Raw genomic sequence first — 16,150 nt, forward strand, 5'->3', positions numbered from 1 at the left:
TTGGTGTTTAGCTGCGCGCTGTTGTGTATCGTTAACGGGTTAGGGCCTCATTTTGCATTAATGTCCAGTGTTGCGATTCTTTTCTGCACTTTTGCTTGTAACCCCAGCTTACGTTTCTTGCGTTAAAATCTCCTCGGGTTCTTCGCGCGGTTGTTTAGCACTTTTGTAATAACCGCAAGCGGAGGGGGCGAAGGGGGGGGGGGGCTCCGCTGCTTTTTGGCGCGCTGTACGTGTTGAGGATGAACAAGCTGGGGCTTCTTCTGCTTTGGGACGGAGGGGGAGATGCAACGGTTTGTCTGATGTTGCCATCAGACCTCGGGATGCATCGGGTGGTTGGTGTGTGTGTGTAGTGTTTTATGGCGCACAGGCAACTAAGGCCATCATGCGCCAAGCATACGGTGTTACGAAAATTTTTCCGCTGAATATTATAGAAAAGTGAAGAATCATCGGTGGTGTAGGGGGCCTAAAACGTTAGTGCGACCTAGTGATCACATAGGAAAGAATTTCTAGAAATGGCTAATAGTAAAACCTTTAAAGGGGGTTGGAAACCTCAGCAGCTATCCTTGTTGTCTTGTTTGGTTAGCAGAAATTGGTACGTAAGGTGTGTGTGGCCTATTCGGAGATGACAGAGAACCACTTGCTTGAAACGTTCCTGCTGCACACATGACTTCCATTCACCCTAAAGCTATCTTTACCAAGCGCAGTTTGCTATTTACTTCGTTTTTCCAAGGCGAATGCCCTTTTTTTTGTTAATTTACGTTGTACTAAATTCGTGCAATCCTTAAATGGTATACATTGTTTATTTTGTCTTCCCACAAGCTTCAGCAGCGCACAAATCTGCTCTGTCGTTGCCTTTCATTCTGACATGACTGGGGACCCAGCATAATTTTGTCTTTTGCCATGTTGTGAACGGTGTCACCCAGTGACGGAGTGATTGCACTTCTAGAGTGAAGAGATGTCAGTACCATTAGGGGGCCTGTGTAAATAATACTGTTCGTGAGATTCTGGTTTACTATTTTTCCTGCAGCTGCACAAATGTCAGGACAGCGCCCGTCCTGTGTTTTTCGTGTTCCTTCTGTCCTCGTTCCGTAGCGCTGTTGTGAATCTATTTGTCAGGTAATGTGTCCTGTATATTGAGATTCTGGCATATCTCTTCGAATCGCAATACCAGTGGCCAGGTAGCTTGCGGTTTGTGGGTAAATAATATTCAACAACGACATTTCGCCACAACTGGATAGTATATATGTTTTGGTAGCGATTCTTCTGTATTCAAGGGAGGTTTCATTTATTTCTGCACAGAGGTTGACTATGGGAGTTGTTCTGTATGCGCCACATGAGAGCGCTAGGCCTCAGTTTTGTACTCGATCCAATTTTTACGGCATGACAGACCTGCCCAACCGTACAGTGAACCCATAATCTAATAAGGAACGTACCAAACTGACAGTTGCAGGCGGAGTGCTCAGGCGGTGGCATTTATGATAAGGACATCAGCTTTATCTTGTTGTGTTTTGATGAGCAAGTGGTAGGAAAGGTGATAACTAAATCGGCTGGTGATTCGGGCGTCTGTCATGTTAAGGGTTCCCCTCTTCGACAGGCCGTGATTGCATATAGCAAATCTGCGAATTAAGCCTGCCGTTAATTTCGGTTTCCTTGTCTAGGAGTTCTATATGAGGGTGGCACCCAAAGTGTCTTGTATATATAGAGGCCAAGGATTCCGAGTCTGTTGGCCAGGGGTGTGTCGCAGTGTATGCGTAGAACCCGAGGAAGTTGTCTGATCACGTGGAGTGATCATTTGAATGGAAAACATTTAAGGCCCATAAAGGTCAGTTTCGAAGTGATAATATCAATTGTATATTGTAAAGTATTGTATGCCTCTCCTATGGAGCCTTTTGTCGTCCATGAAGTGGTGTCGTAGGTGTATAGTGCCGCGCGGAGGTCAGGTATGATAGTGGGCTAACGCTATTTTCAGTAGGAGGGAGCAGAGAACTGCACCTTGTGGAGTGTCACCTTTATTAACCCTCCCAATCCAGAACACTCCACAAGGTGCAGTTCCTGGCTAAACAACTCACCAACATACCTGAGCTGGATGGGGACGGATGGTATAGTGCTGGCTGGAAAACATGTTCAAACAGTTTTTCACGCAACTGATGAGGAAGACAGGGCAAAGGTTTCGGAGGATGACTGCCTTGCTGGGTTTGGGAATAAAAGTGATGTGTGCATGTTTCCAGGTGGAGGGCAGCGCTCCATCAGTTCCTAAAGTGAGGTGTCGTCAAGGTTGCGGAGGACCCTGTGTGTCATGTGGTCTGGTCCGGGGGTTGTTGGGCGGCGTATGGTTATCAGTGATCGTTCGACTTCATCAAGGGTGTTGTCCTTGTCGAGGTTCGGATTAGGCCGAGGGGGCCCAGGCATGGGCGTCCGGAGGGGGGGGCAAGGGGGGGCGGCTGCACCCCCCTGGAAAATCACTCACTCGAACCGTGAGTGATGGCCGCACGCCAGGGGCGGTGGTGCGCTCAGTCAAAAGGGTCAAAGCAGCCCCGCATGGTCACATCTGCGAAATGCCGCGTCCGGGCGTGCGTCGTCACCACGCCATCGTTAGCTCTACTGAAGGGCGACCTGTTCCAGACATACAGCGGCACCGGCGAGCATGTGTTTCGAGCCGCCTTGAGATGGGTGTCTGTTTCTTTGATCTCTAGAGAGATAGCGACACGGAGGCAGACAGTGCACGGGGCATCTTGTTTTCGCCTATCGTTACGCCGGTCACCGATGAATTCTTAAGGAGGGAAGGTAAAATCAGCCGTGTCCACCCCCGCTTTGTCGGGCTGCTCAGGGGCAAGCGGGCGATGAGTTGGCGCCGCCGCCGCTCGCTGTCTCCTCCGATCCACGGGTAGCGCAGTTCGGTAGAAGCGCCGCTTTCAGAATCTCCGGCAAAGGGGATTAGCTGCTTTTGTTCACGGCGACGCAGTCTCCCGAGGCGCCCCCACACCAGCGTTCTTTGCGTCTTCTGCGAAAACCAGCGCCTTTGGTCAACGCAGCCCGATGGCGCCTGCCTGGCTCGCCTGTCACCTCTGGCTGGGCCTCAAATCACAACAGCGCCCATGTACTGTGCGTGTCAGTGCATGGTAAAGAGACCCAGGTGGTCGACATTACCCGGAACTCTGTACTACTCCATCCCTCATAGCCTGAGTCGTTTTGGGGCTCTGAACCCCATAAAAACACAAAAACAAATTTTCCGACTGGAGTGGCTAGTGTCCCTTCCCCTCGGAAGTTGCGCGGCGTTCCTTTCACCCCCAAAGTGCGCATTCGGGGATACTGCGGCAAGTAAGCCCGTGCACGTGTGCGCGCCTCTGTGTTTGTGCTTGGGTGTTTTTAGTGGCCGGTTGTCAGCGAAGCTGAGAACAACCAAGACAGCGGACGAGAAAACGACGAGCGGAGAGCAGTGTGTGTGCGGTTGCTCGACTGTGCGGATGCGCAAGCAAGATGGAGCGAGGTGTATGAAGCTGCGAGCGTGCATTTATCTTGTAAATAAGTTTTCGTTGTATATATAGTCATCTTTTGTTTTCAACGTACGCGTTCAACAGTTTTTCCAATCAATGTGTATGATGAGTGTGCACCGAGAGCGTGTAATGAAGCACAGAAGTGAATTTATCACACGTGTAATTACGCAATTCGCCCAGAAAAATCCGAGGCGCCTACAGTTGCTGTTCAAGGAAAACTGACTGAGTGACTGTAGTTGCGTGTTTGTGAACATATTGTGCTGTGTGCTGGTCATCAATCCGGGTGAGTCGAGAACCCGTATGCAGCAAGACTGAGCACTCTTCTCCACGAAGTGATATAGCATCTTTTTGCATTTTTATTAATTTTAGTTGTTTCTTCGTTGATAAACTCCAATGTACCTCTCCTAGCCGCGCTTTAATTTGCTGTTTGTAATTTTTCTTTCATGTGTGCATTTTGTTTAATTTTTATTTATATATAAATAAATAAATTTACTCCGCAAATAGCGCCTTTCTGCTACGAACATACCCCCCCCCCCCCCCCCCCCCCCCCGGGGCACCAACGGGGCCCCCCCCTGCAAAAAATTCTGCGGACGCCCTTGGGCCCAGGACAAGTGATTCCGTCCCAATCGATAGAATTGTTTTCGCAGTGCATATGTCTTGTAGAGTTCGGTTGATGTCAGTGCCCTTTTGTAGATCAAGGTAGCGAGACGGTTCTCGCAATCACAAAGAGAACAAGGAAGAGGAAAGCCTCAGGGTGCTTGCCAGCGTTTCGGCAAGAAGACTTCGTATGGCCCAGGTGAACAGAAGCCCCCTTCCCCTTCCTTGTTCACTTTGTGTCTTTTGTAGATCAAATTGAATAATCTTCTTGACTCGTTTGCTGGGGGTGTGTAAAGCTTGCTCAATCCTACTCGCCCAGGGAGCTGGTTCTGGCGCAAGATGAGAGCCAAGTTTGTCTCGCTCTCAGAGGAGTTGAGTGCTTTGGGTTATTGGAGTTTAACGTGCCAAAGCGACTCAGGCTATGAGGGACGCCGTAGTGAAGGGCTCCGGAAATTTCGACCACCTGGGGTTCTTTAATGTGCACTGACATATCACGGAAGAGAACAGTGGGGAAGAAATAGTTTGGTTTTGAATGTATGGGTAGTGATAAAGATGGGGAGGTTGCTGCCGAGATAATCTGCTAAGACACCCTGTGGCTTAACCAAGACGTGCGGGCTTGCATATGTAAGCAAGGTCACCGAGGGCCCGCATGTAACACGTGCCGATTCTTGCGGGTGTGTTTAGGTTTGTGTCGGTGTACTGTTGATAACTGGTAAGGTTTAAGGAGTGAGGATGGCTGTGTGATGTGTGGGTGCTGTCACCGAATAACATTTAAATGGGTTATGACTGCGTTTTTCAGACTCATTTTGTTCGCTATGACTCTCGGAACAACTGGGCATGAGGTCATTTGGTGCAACGAGTAATTTGTAATTGAATTTTTAAAACTTGTGCTGTACCGTGTGGTAGTCAGGTAAGAATAACGCGCTCGCGATTCATGACGCCGTGAACCAACGCTCACGTGCTTTCTCTCAACTGAACGAGTGAACTGCGCACTCCTCGTAACGAGCGTAGGGGATGGGTGGCTCGCTGTTCGGGATAGGAGTGCTGAGGGTAAAGGGGGGGGGGGGGGGGGGGAGGGAGTGACGGCAGGGGGACAAAGGCAACAGAGGTCCGTGTCCTTCCATTTTCTGTCTACTGCCGACCTCGGCGGCTTAACTGTAATGTGTCAAGGTGATTTTCCATCGGTTTTTCACCAGACGGCGGCGCTGTCGGGGGAGGGGCTTAGAGTCAACTTCAAATTGCAATTTTTAGCTAAAATGCCCACGTAGAGCCCTGCTTCTTTTTTTAAGTATGCATAACAACGGTCGTGGCTAGACCGCCACGATTTGTTGGGAGATCATAAATGACCCATTTAATGTACAGGTTGCTTGTTCCTGCGTAACTGCGTTTGGTGTGGAATTCTTCTGTCTGAATGTAGTGTTCGACTCCTTGGTGAGTGGTATATGGTGTAAGTGACGGTGGAGATGAGCCTGTTGGTTGTGAATGGCCTCTTAGGGGGGGGGGGGGGGGGGGGGGGGGGTACGCTTTCTGGACGACGTATACCTTCGTGCGTGTCCTACTGGCATGCACTGACGGATGACTATGTGAGCAGCCTATCCGTCAAGCTCACCAAGACAGCACAGGCATATAGCTGTGTGTGCCCACCCTCCGCCATTCCTAGAAAAGCTTTTCCCGCCAAAAAAATAAAACGGTTGAAAGTAATCGCTCGTTCTGTTTGTCGTCTCTCTGCTTCAGGCCTTCCTGTCAAGGTTATCGCTTCACTTCAAGAATCACACACAAGCATGATTGCTCTCTCAGTATACCAAAAACAGGTTTCCTTGTGATACTTCATATATATCACGGCTGCAACACCGCTGTCGCTGTATGCATGAGGAGCACATACTATAGACATATAAAAAAACTGCGCTTTCCGCAGTCCTGTTGCTACTCGCCCCACTGTCAGAGTTTGTGCTTCGTCTACAGACCATTCAGTAAACTGTGCTGCATTCTTGCGCGGCCTGAAATGAATGATGTGCTCACCGTGTGCTTGTCTTCGGTGAGCTCTGCCATCCGAAGCTGCACTTGGAGCTACGTGGAGAACACGTCCAGCACCTCCAGGCATCCAACGCCGCGCTCGTAAACAGTCGTGTCCTGCGCAAATTCGTTACGGGGTCTTCAAACAGCAGCCCTGATGTCACAGTTTTCCAGAGCACATGGTTAGCGCGGTGCGAGCAACGGCGAGCCCCTACTGCAGCTGCGTCGGCGCGTCTTTCCAGTAATGCAAGTTTGGATAGCTTCGTGGCTTGTATACTATAAGTAGCACTTGAGAGAAAACGCTCGTTCTGTGGTCGTCTCTCTGCCCCAGGTAGTTTTGTGAAAATTAGTCATTCCATTGCAAAAATCACACTGAAGAGCATGATTGGTCCATCATTAATACACCAAAAATGGTTGCCTTGTGAAAGTTCATAAACATATGGTTACAACACAAGTGTGACAGTACGGGGAGCGCATACTAAACGCATCCAAGAAAAGATGTCAGGGTTTTAACTTGGTTAAACCTACTAGTGCGAAAGCTCTAGTTTTTGCCTATACCAAGTATTCTTTGGCCCCAATAGGCTAAGGTCAAATTTCGGGTGTGGCCCGGGTCATACTTTGGAAATGCCTCAATTCAAATTTGGAGGTCGCCATCGTGTTTGGCTTGGTCAATTATGGTTGGACATAGATTTTGGTACAAAGTTGAGTGAAACCGTGGGTAGGGTGTGTGCCTCATGTAGGGCATTTTTGGTCAAAGAGAAATACGCTCTGTTTAGCGTTTGACCTTTCGCCACATCCGTGCGCAGTGCGCATTTGAAAGGAGGGGTACATAAGGCGCGCTTCCCCATAGAACAGGCGCAGACACTCGCCATAGAAGGAGAAGAAAAAGCAACAGTCGGACGGCACAGAAACACCCTGGCCAATCCCCCGCCATGGGTATGTGCCATTAAGCCTGAGGACATCGTCATCATCATCAACACCGATCCAGAAGTGGTAGCTTGGGAGTTGGCTGAAAAGCAGCGAGAGCTTTTCGCTTCGAGATATCCAGGCTTAACCTTAGCTAAGCCACAGCCAAATTTTTTAGTCGGTGTTTCGCACTAAAATTTCACTCTACGCTGTCCTGCTTTTACTCGTCCGACTGTACGTGCTCGTGCTTCGTCTACAGACCGTATAGCTGTGGGTGCGGCATTCTCGCGCGGGCTGAAATGAGTGAGCTGCTCACCGTGTGCCTGTCCTCGGCGACGGTGAGCTCTGTGCCGTCCGAAGCCGCACTTGGAGAACGCGTCCAGCACCTTCAGTCATCCAACGCCGCTTTTGCATACAGTCGTGACCTGCGCAAGTTCATTAGGGGGGCTTGACACAGCAGCCTCTTGGCAGCCATGACGTCACACTTTTTCACAGCACGCGGTTAGCCCGGTGTCACCTACGGCGCGCCCCTGCTGCAGCTGCATCGATGCGTCCTTCAAGTAGCGGAAGCACGGATAGCACGGTCACCTGGTGTACTATATGGTAGCTGGCCACTTCAATCTGCTGCATTGCAATATGTAGTTTTGTGACCGGCGAAACAGGACGCAGGGGGTATTTGCTCGGATAAAAATTGTTGCAAAAGTTAGAGTGTGCCTCCACCGTGTAACACATCGTGTGTGGCGCTGACGAGCTGTGATACCCTTTCGAAAGGATAGCAATCTCTAGAGGGCATGGGTCAGTGCGGCACAGCTATCTCGATCGACATAAGACACTTTCCGAAAACGACTTTCTTTGCTCGGACCATTTCGTCAACGTCGGCTGCAGGACAAGACTCACACTGTTGAGGACCCTCGGAAAACATCATTGAAACGAGAGCACTTCAAACCTGATGCTGGGCCTTCCAATTTCTCAAGAATATTCGACTAGTTGTACGCTTCGGAAGAATAGATGGAAAGAAGTGCATGCTATTTCATCCATTAGTGGGGTACAAGCGAAAGCCCTGTGAACCAGCGTTGATTCCTCTCCCGCAGGAAGCGCAGGGGACACTGCAGTGGCCGATGATTTATCATTGGACACGTCTCGGAATCCTCTCAATGTCCATCACACTTGGCTAGCAGCCTACTTCCTTAATAGGAAATGGTTTGCATACCATGCTAATGAAACTAAATAGGACGACCATTGGTCAGATGACTTCGCAACTCTTTGGCCACCGTGCACGATCACATATGTTCCATTCGCTAAATACGCAACATACCCCGGCTAAATATACATGTATGCTGTGAGGGCCTACTTTTGCGACAGTTTTGCTTTGGATGCAGTGCTTTAAATGCCCACAACGTGCTTTCGATGATTGACGCCTCTCGCGGCGATTGTTTTTAGCAGGGTCACCACCTCGAAAAAGCGTTGGCGTATTCTGCTCGAGCTGAGAAAGGTAAATCCCAAATTTTTCTCCGTGTAAGCATGCCATGTGCAAATTCTATTTATTTTAAGCTGGAAGACAGGTTTGGAAGCGGCACCCGGCTTATTTCTCCTGGGCTGGCGGGGTTTGTAATCGCCTCTATGCAGGTGGCGGGAATGAATCGCCATTCGATGTTGCAAGCGTTCTTGAAAGGAAAAAAAAATCACAAGTCACAAAATCACAAATCAATCTAGCGCTTGCGGGTCGATGGTCATGTCATTATGTATTGAAAAAAAAAAAAAACAACAGATAGCCCTAGAAAAAATTACTGGCTGTGCTCCAGGAAGAAGGGTGGCAAAGCGCTGAGGGGAAGTCATGTTAGTTAACTCCTGCGATGCTTGCTCAAAACGAGGCTCAACAAGCGTTGAAAATCAGTGACGGCGTCAAGGGTACGCGACGGGCAGCGGCAAAAATAGTCACGCAGGCACCATGTCTACGTAAAAATTAATTCTCCGCTCATCCCCAGTAAAAAATTTTCTGCCCGCGTTCCCAGTTAAGTATTATTAAGGAGAATATTTTTTACCTATTTGAGGACTTAAAAGCGTCGCAGTCCTGCTATCACGGAAATAGTTAGATAACGTGATCACATCAACGGAGCAGGACGCTGCTGATTGGTTTATGATTTGGTTTTATGGGGTTCAACGTCCCAAAGCGACTCAGGCTATGGGGGATGCCGTAGTGAAGGGCTCCGGAAATTGCGACCACCTGGGGTTCTTTAGCGTGCACTGACAACGCACAGCACACAGGCCTCTAGAATTTCGCCTCCATCGAAATTCAGCCGCCGCGGCCGGGATCGAACCCGCGTCATTCGGGCCAGCAGCTGAGCGCCGTAACCACTGAGCCACCGCGGCGGGGCAGGACGCTGCTGAGTACGCTCAGCATTTTGTGTGCAGTAAAATTTGTTCAAAGTGCTTACATTATACTGGTACTATAATTTGGAGAACACTATTGGAGAAAGGGGCTGCTACCCTTTGACTCTAACCACTCTAAACTAGTCAAGCGAGGTATTGCCAAGGCTTGTTTCCATAACGCCGTGAAAAAAAGTTGCTGCCACACCGTGTCAACCAGTGTCACTACGCAAGCCCAACGTCTATCTGATGCAGGCTTCCCAGGAGAAATGTTGAGAGCGGTCGCTGAATCCGTATTAAAGGAGATGAATGGCATGGCCAAGAAGGGAAACAATGATGCAACTGACAAAAGGAAAAAAGTGCAAGTCATGCCTTATTTGCACAAAGTGGCGCACAATGTTAAGAAAGTCGCCGAGCGCCAGGGGGTCAATTTGGTGTTTTCTGCGCCAGTTAAGCTTTCAGGTCTTTGCGCACGAATTATGCCTGGCGGAAATAAGAAGCGTTGCACGACCAAACATAGAACTATGTACACAAAGTGCCGGACCGAAGTGATCTACAAGATTCCGCTGACCTGTGGAAAATTTTATATAGGTCAGACGGGGGACTGTGTGAACGAGAGGTTGCGCAAGCACAGAACAAAAGTCGGCGCTGGTGAAGATGGTAATCTTGCCCTGCATTGCAGTAGATGTCCCGGAAAATGTGCCCCACGTTTCGCAGATGTCACCATCCTGGGCTGCGGAAAAACACGGAAGGCTCGTGAAATCTTTGAGGCCTTCCAGATTGCCAAACATGGTGATGCTTGCGTCAGCTCACCATCGATAGCATTAACGGCAAAAGAATTTGATTATTTGAGTGATCATGTTTGAGTGTTGCCTTGGCGCATGCGTGGTGATTACTTGGCGGTCTGTACTCAATGAAAAATTCAGTTGTTAGTCCAGCCGTTGTCCTGTGTCGTTCTCTTCTTGTGTTTCCGTCTTTTTTTGGCTGGTTTTCTCCCTTGACACTACTGAGTACGCGCTGTATTTGGTCTGCATAGTAATATTTGTTCATTGAGTCTAGAATACATTGCCACTATAATTTGGCTAAGATGTGTTGCCATAAAGGCTGCGACAGCAGTTCCAAGAATGTGGAGCTCTCGATCTAGAGTCGGCATATTTACTCTACGCAGGAGTACACTGGCTTCAGGACCCCTACCCCGCCTGCTGCCTGGATCCCGGACAACACGACTGCTGACTATGATCCTCAGTGGAACATGGTTGACGAAGAGAAAGTGGAAAACCTGCTGGAGCATCTGGCGTTGCTGGTCTGAAAGCCCTCGTGGCTGGACGGTTCCGGAGGCTATTCCCTACATCGCGGAAATTCCAAGCTGCACAGGATGCGTCGAAGAATTCACTGCACAGCTAACTGACAGGGAAGGTTTGTTTATGTTTACTGAGGACTACCTAACAAATGTCATGGGTATGAGCTTAGGGATGGCTCTCAAGGTATGCAATGTGGTGAGGTCACTGATAGAAAACCCGGCATAGGTTTCGCGACTAGTTTAACATCATCTGCATGAAGACATGACCACCGACCTTATGGAGCAGGACATCAGCAATACTTCATGTGTGACCCATGGAGACTGGGATGCAGCAGGACATCAGCATGCCTTCATGTCTAATCTCGGAGATTGGAGGGCTACAAAATTCTCACCATTTGCACTGTGTCAGCGTTGCGCCTTGAGTGAATGTGTCTCATGCAGCGTGTCAGCTCTCGCTCCACCATTTTCGCCAAAATGAACAGGTTTGTTTTGCATTTGTCTCCTTTCTGGCACTGCTCGTCGATATTGGTTAGAATACCCATTCCCAGAGGAACTGGAACTCAGTCACCAGCTGCCATATCTGATAACGAAGCAGTGTTGGGAATAACGCAGGGTTACTGGCAATAGGTGCTTGATACTAGGTCGCTGGATACTGGGAGGTAAGTGCAGTATTTATGAAACATCGAGGTCTGTGCTCATTAAAGAGACAGTATATTAATTACTGACTGAAACACGTGTCATGAGATTATATTCGAAAAAAAAGTACCATGATGTAAGAGTGGAGCAGTGCCATATCGGAGGAAACAAAAATATATAATTTTAATTTGGCATTGAAAAACGCCTAAGAGCGATGAAGCCTTTCCATTATTGGTGTACCCACCACGTGACCGTATCTCCGAGATGTGCACTGTTTGGAGCGGTAACCACGGTCTTCTAGAATGTCAGTGTCCACACGACGGACCGGAGCACGGGAGAAAAGGTCACGTGAGTGATGTGCCGAGTGCGACAACACACCGAGGGAAGGAAAATTCTAGGAACTGCTGTCCTCTTCGCTCATCTCGCGCTGCCCTCTATCCGCGAGCAAACTCAGCGTAAGGGGGCACTGTGATGTCTGGCGGCTCACAACAACGTGACAGTCCGTTGAAAAGGGGTGTGAACGTGGACGTGATCATCGTCATCATAAATATATTGCTACACTGGGCAAGATGATGTATTTGCAAAGGTCCGTACGTGGTCTGTGGAAGTGTCCATGCATATAACTGGTCGCTTTGAAAATGTATTGCTGTTCCTGGCTTGCGATGAAATTCGCGCTGGTTTGAGGAAAGCGGTCACGTTTTTGACGGTGAGCGCTTAATTCTGACGTGCTCTAGAATCCCCATGGGCACTGAAGCCGAAGTTGTGACATTATTTGCGGGACAGATCCGCATATGAGATAGCGGTCTGACTGAGAGATGCATTTACGGAGTCAACAGTAGAGTAAAAAAGGTGTTCCAGCTGTGTCCCCAAGAGATGGAAGTACGTCAGGACGGTGTTCATTCATTCCCACAGATAAGGACCTCGGTGATTTTGCCATCAATGAGCATGAAAGCCAAGGCGCCGCGCTCGCCAGATGTTCTTTCACTCTTCGCGCTCTCTTATGAGCCGCGTTGTTGCCGCTAAATTTTTCGTTGCAATTAGCAGTAGAAAAAATTCTTCGAGTCGAATGCTAATTATGCTCTCAGTAGCGAATATGAAGCTACCTTTGGCGAAAAGGACAGCAAATAATTCAGGGGCACTTTGACTGTCTAAAGCATAGTGTCGAACCGGAACCGAACCTGAACCCGAAACAGGAACAGAACCCGAATTTTCACCCGAAACCGTAGCTGAACCGAACCCAAAGCCTTGCCATTACTGGTGTACCCACCACGTGATCGTATCTCCATGAAGGTGGGTCCAGACGTGCGGACCGAATCGCGGATGGTACGCGCGCGTCAGCGCGGTTATCGTGACACGTGCATCCGGGAGTCGGTCTGAACGTCGGGCATTCACACGGACGCAGCGGACAATCCGCGCATACTCTCGCCCACAGCGGGCTTGCGCTGTTAGCGTGGCTTCGAAAACTCAGCTGCCGAGAGTTTAAACATGAACGCCGAACGAAAACGTCGTCTCGCCGCACTGGTTGTCGCCATTAAAGCGTCTGAGGGCGAGAAGGAAGCTTTCGCGTCTAAAACGGTTATGTTGGACAAAGTCAAGGTTGGAAAAACAGTGTTTGGCCATGCAGGACCTGCTGTACGAGGACCTACTTGAATGCGACCCGGAGAGTACAAACGCTTGCTGCGGCTTAGTCCAGAGCAGTTTTACCAGATACTGGCTCACAGAGCTCCTTCTCTCCATATTCACTCAAATAAGCAGAAACAACAAAGCTAAGCGGGTATTTACGCACACGCTCAAATACACAGTGCGACGCAGTGAGAGAAATACGAGAAGGAGGACACACAATGCTGCACTCGAGCTGCAAATGCGGCGAAAAGCGCGCCAAAACGAAAGGCGCCAGCACGGAGCAAAGCCGACTTCATTCAGGATAGCTAGCCAGACGAGCGCACCTAGAAGCAAAAACAATCCCGGTCCGCCGACAAGCCCTCGGACTGAAAAAGGCTCTGGCCTTTTTCATTCGGTCCGCGGTCCGGGCCCAGAAAAGTGCACGCCGCCGGCTCAAGGTCGCTCAGAGCAGGGACGTTCACGTTACGTGGCACGCGGACAGCGCTGACGCGCCCGGACCATCCGCGATCCGGTCCGCTCGTGTGCGGATGCTGCGGATGCAGAGGGAGTTGGAACTGGTCCAGAACGTCAGGGCGATGCAGGAGCAATACATCTACGCCGATCCCGGAGCTTCGAATGCGGAGCGAGTGGAAAGGATTGTCCGACAGAGCCACCCCACGTTTGCTCTCTATATTTGCGGAAGAAGTCACTGCGGCGACTTGAACGAGCTAGCTGTGGCAGCGCGTCGGGTAGAAGCCGAAATCTCGGCAGCCTGCGCCGCCGCTCTACGCGCTCTATCACACCAAAAGAGTCCTAGATTTTTCGTGCAGGACTAACGCATTTAAAAATTCCTTTCCTTGCGCACTATTTGCGATTGGAATTGTTATCCGCCGATACGGTCAACTGTACAACGGTTTCGTGATTCCTCTGCGCCCTTGTGCCTCCCCCCATCAAAATGCATTCATGTTGTAAACAGTATCTTGTGTCTTTGTTCTGATTTATCATTCAACGTCCTGTATCTAATTGTTTGCTGTTTCTGAATTTGTTGATTTGTATTGTCCACTCCTGCCTAAGTCCTGTATCTTAGGCCTGTAAAATAAGTAAAAAAATTTTTACCAGCACTTCTGACAGATACTCTCGGCTTGTATGCTGACACGCGAGTTTACGGCTACTTTTTCGGTTTGTCAAGCAAGAGAAGCGGTATTTTCCGTAAAATAATATTTATATAGCATTTGAACGACATTTCCGAGATAACTCATTAGCAGTGTTTATACTCGGGTAAGATTTTTGAATGCCTTGGTAGCGTTACCGTCATCGTGGCTTTTGTGAAATTAAGTGATTTAACTAAGTGATCTAACAGTCCTTGAATTTACGGTGCCTCACCATAATTGAAATGTGCTGTAAATGCGAAGCAAAAAAAAAAAGACATGCGTGTAGCCTTTGGCAAATTTACAAATATGTGTAATTCTTTAGGTGCTTGGCTCAAATAGTACTTTGCACCTTTCTTTACAGAAGTCTTTTTGCAGCAATGCTGTCAGCTGCTTACTGCTGCATTTCACACCATCCGGTCATGTGGTGATATTGGTGTTTTTTGACACTGAGATCTTCTAGAAGGGATTGTATATATTTGAGGTGTTTGGCAAGTGGTGGCCCCAAAATTAATGTGTACAGTTAATAAATCTCACAGAAGGGTCCAGGGATCTAGAAGCAGCTGCAGTTAGTGAAAAAAAAATGGTTCTAGGAAAAAGCTAAAATACTAATTGACCAAGATGATTGGCCTAGAATCAAAGAAACTGCTTGGATTTAACGTGGTGTTAGAGCGAAGGCCTTATGATGGTCAAGGCATTTCCAATTGTTGCCCATGCTTGGCCTTCCTTAGAATGGCCAATGGTTGGCCTGTCACCACATCTAAACACAAACTTTGATTGGTGTCCAGCATATCGCCAATTATGGAAGCGTTGGCCACTGATGATTTGCCCTGCTGAAAAAAGTTGTACGATGCAATAAACTCATAGAGTTCGTCACACAAATATCATAGAATTATCCTACAAATAATAGAAAATTATCATACAAATGTCATACATTTCTGTAAAGTCGTGCAATCATCAAAAAGATGTCACAGAATATTATACGAATTGTGTAATATTTTATGAGGAAGCCTCTATGAGGTTATTGCATCATAGATTTTTTTCAGCAGGGCGAAACCGCACTTTCCAGCGCGGTGCACACAGCTACCGTTGCAACATTCCGAGCTGCTTTTCTTCTCTTTTGTCGATTTTCTGACGGGGATCCTGTCTGAGGCAAAGTGTTCGAAGGACTGAAGGGGCAATAAATGAAACGTGCTTTGTCTTGCTGCAACCTATACTTTCATTTCAGTGTCAGAGTTAGGTTTGGGGTTTGGAATAACGGAATAAAGTTTTTTCTTTACAAATTAGGACTTTTTCAAATGTTTATAGTTTCCCTCTTTGCGCGCAATCTGGCGGTCCATTCTTTTTGGTATGCAAGCCCTCGAGCAGCTGCTGGAAGACCCTATGAACCCAGCAACGGAAGAAGCAACAGTGCCTGCATTCGTGTAATAGTGTTTCCCTCTTGGCATGTGCACAAATAAATAGAAGTATGCGCTGCATATTGTCGTTGTCTTGATTAGTATAACAAAGCATTTCCGGCTGCCCAAGGCTGCAGGGCAGTAATACGTCAACTGTAAGTATTCAAATTCCACTATTTCCCGATTCAGACAGTACAGCTGTAACGGAGGGTGCTTTGTTAAGCACGCATAGCTCGTAGTGACGCTTTGTACTTTCAGTTACTCTTTGTAGCAGGCAACGTCTTTTTCTGCGAGAATGTCTCCGAACCTAGCACCACACTGACACCTGATGATGAAATAAAACTCATTGGTTAATAGACTGCAAACAACAGAAATTGAAAAATGAGAAAAGAACTTCCTACTGCTGGCTGGAGACTGAGAAAGAAACTTCAGTAGCGTTTGTAATTTACTAAGACGACCATGTTCAGGAAATTAATAGAAAATGCCATTCATAGAATTCCTCATCAACGCATGTTGCGCTTACCAATAACAGAGCTCCTGTTGCGCATAAAACGTAGCATATTTTGCATTACGTCCGTGGACATCAGCTGGCTAGTTTCTGACTCCGTGCACTAGTATACGTTGTTTGTGCTTTCTACGTGACGTAGGGTGCCTATTTATATTCCTTTTCGTCGCGATTTAAACATCCAC

At 48.3% G+C, this 16,150-nt stretch overlaps 1 protein-coding gene and 1 long non-coding RNA gene across 6 annotated transcripts in view; one reads left to right on the top strand and one right to left on the bottom strand.

Annotated features, from left to right (window-relative positions):
* Positions 1-15,539, top strand: part of LOC149330042 (uncharacterized) — a 145,643-nt gene extending 130,104 nt beyond the window's left edge. Inside the window, exons 4-5 of one of the 3 annotated variants that reach the window (XM_089560761.1) lie at positions 8,454-8,502; positions 10,546-15,539. In XM_089560761.1, the coding sequence (XP_089416887.1) occupies positions 8,454-8,502; positions 10,546-10,610 (114 nt within the window). In that variant the 3' untranslated portion in view covers positions 10,611-15,539. Of the gene's footprint in view, positions 1-8,453; positions 8,760-10,545 lie in introns of those variants that run through there. The other 2 variants (XR_016285647.1, XM_089560760.1) reach the window with 2 other exon arrangements.
* The window catches only part of LOC149330047 (uncharacterized), a 77,294-nt gene that overhangs the window by 47,361 nt on the left and 13,783 nt on the right, over positions 1-16,150 (bottom strand). For all 3 annotated transcript variants that reach the window (XR_016285653.1, XR_016285654.1, XR_016285655.1), the window contains exons 2-3: positions 7,327-7,435; positions 6,111-6,221 (exon numbers count right to left, since the gene is read on the bottom strand). This is a non-coding gene — a long non-coding RNA (uncharacterized LOC149330047). The remainder of the gene's footprint in view (positions 1-6,110; positions 6,222-7,326; positions 7,436-16,150) is intronic.

The sequence above is a fragment of the Amblyomma mixtum genome, chromosome 9 (assembly GCF_055824585.1).
Source record: "Amblyomma mixtum isolate Tamu chromosome 9, ASM5582458v1, whole genome shotgun sequence".
Classification (NCBI taxonomy): domain Eukaryota; kingdom Metazoa; phylum Arthropoda; class Arachnida; order Ixodida; family Ixodidae; genus Amblyomma; species Amblyomma mixtum.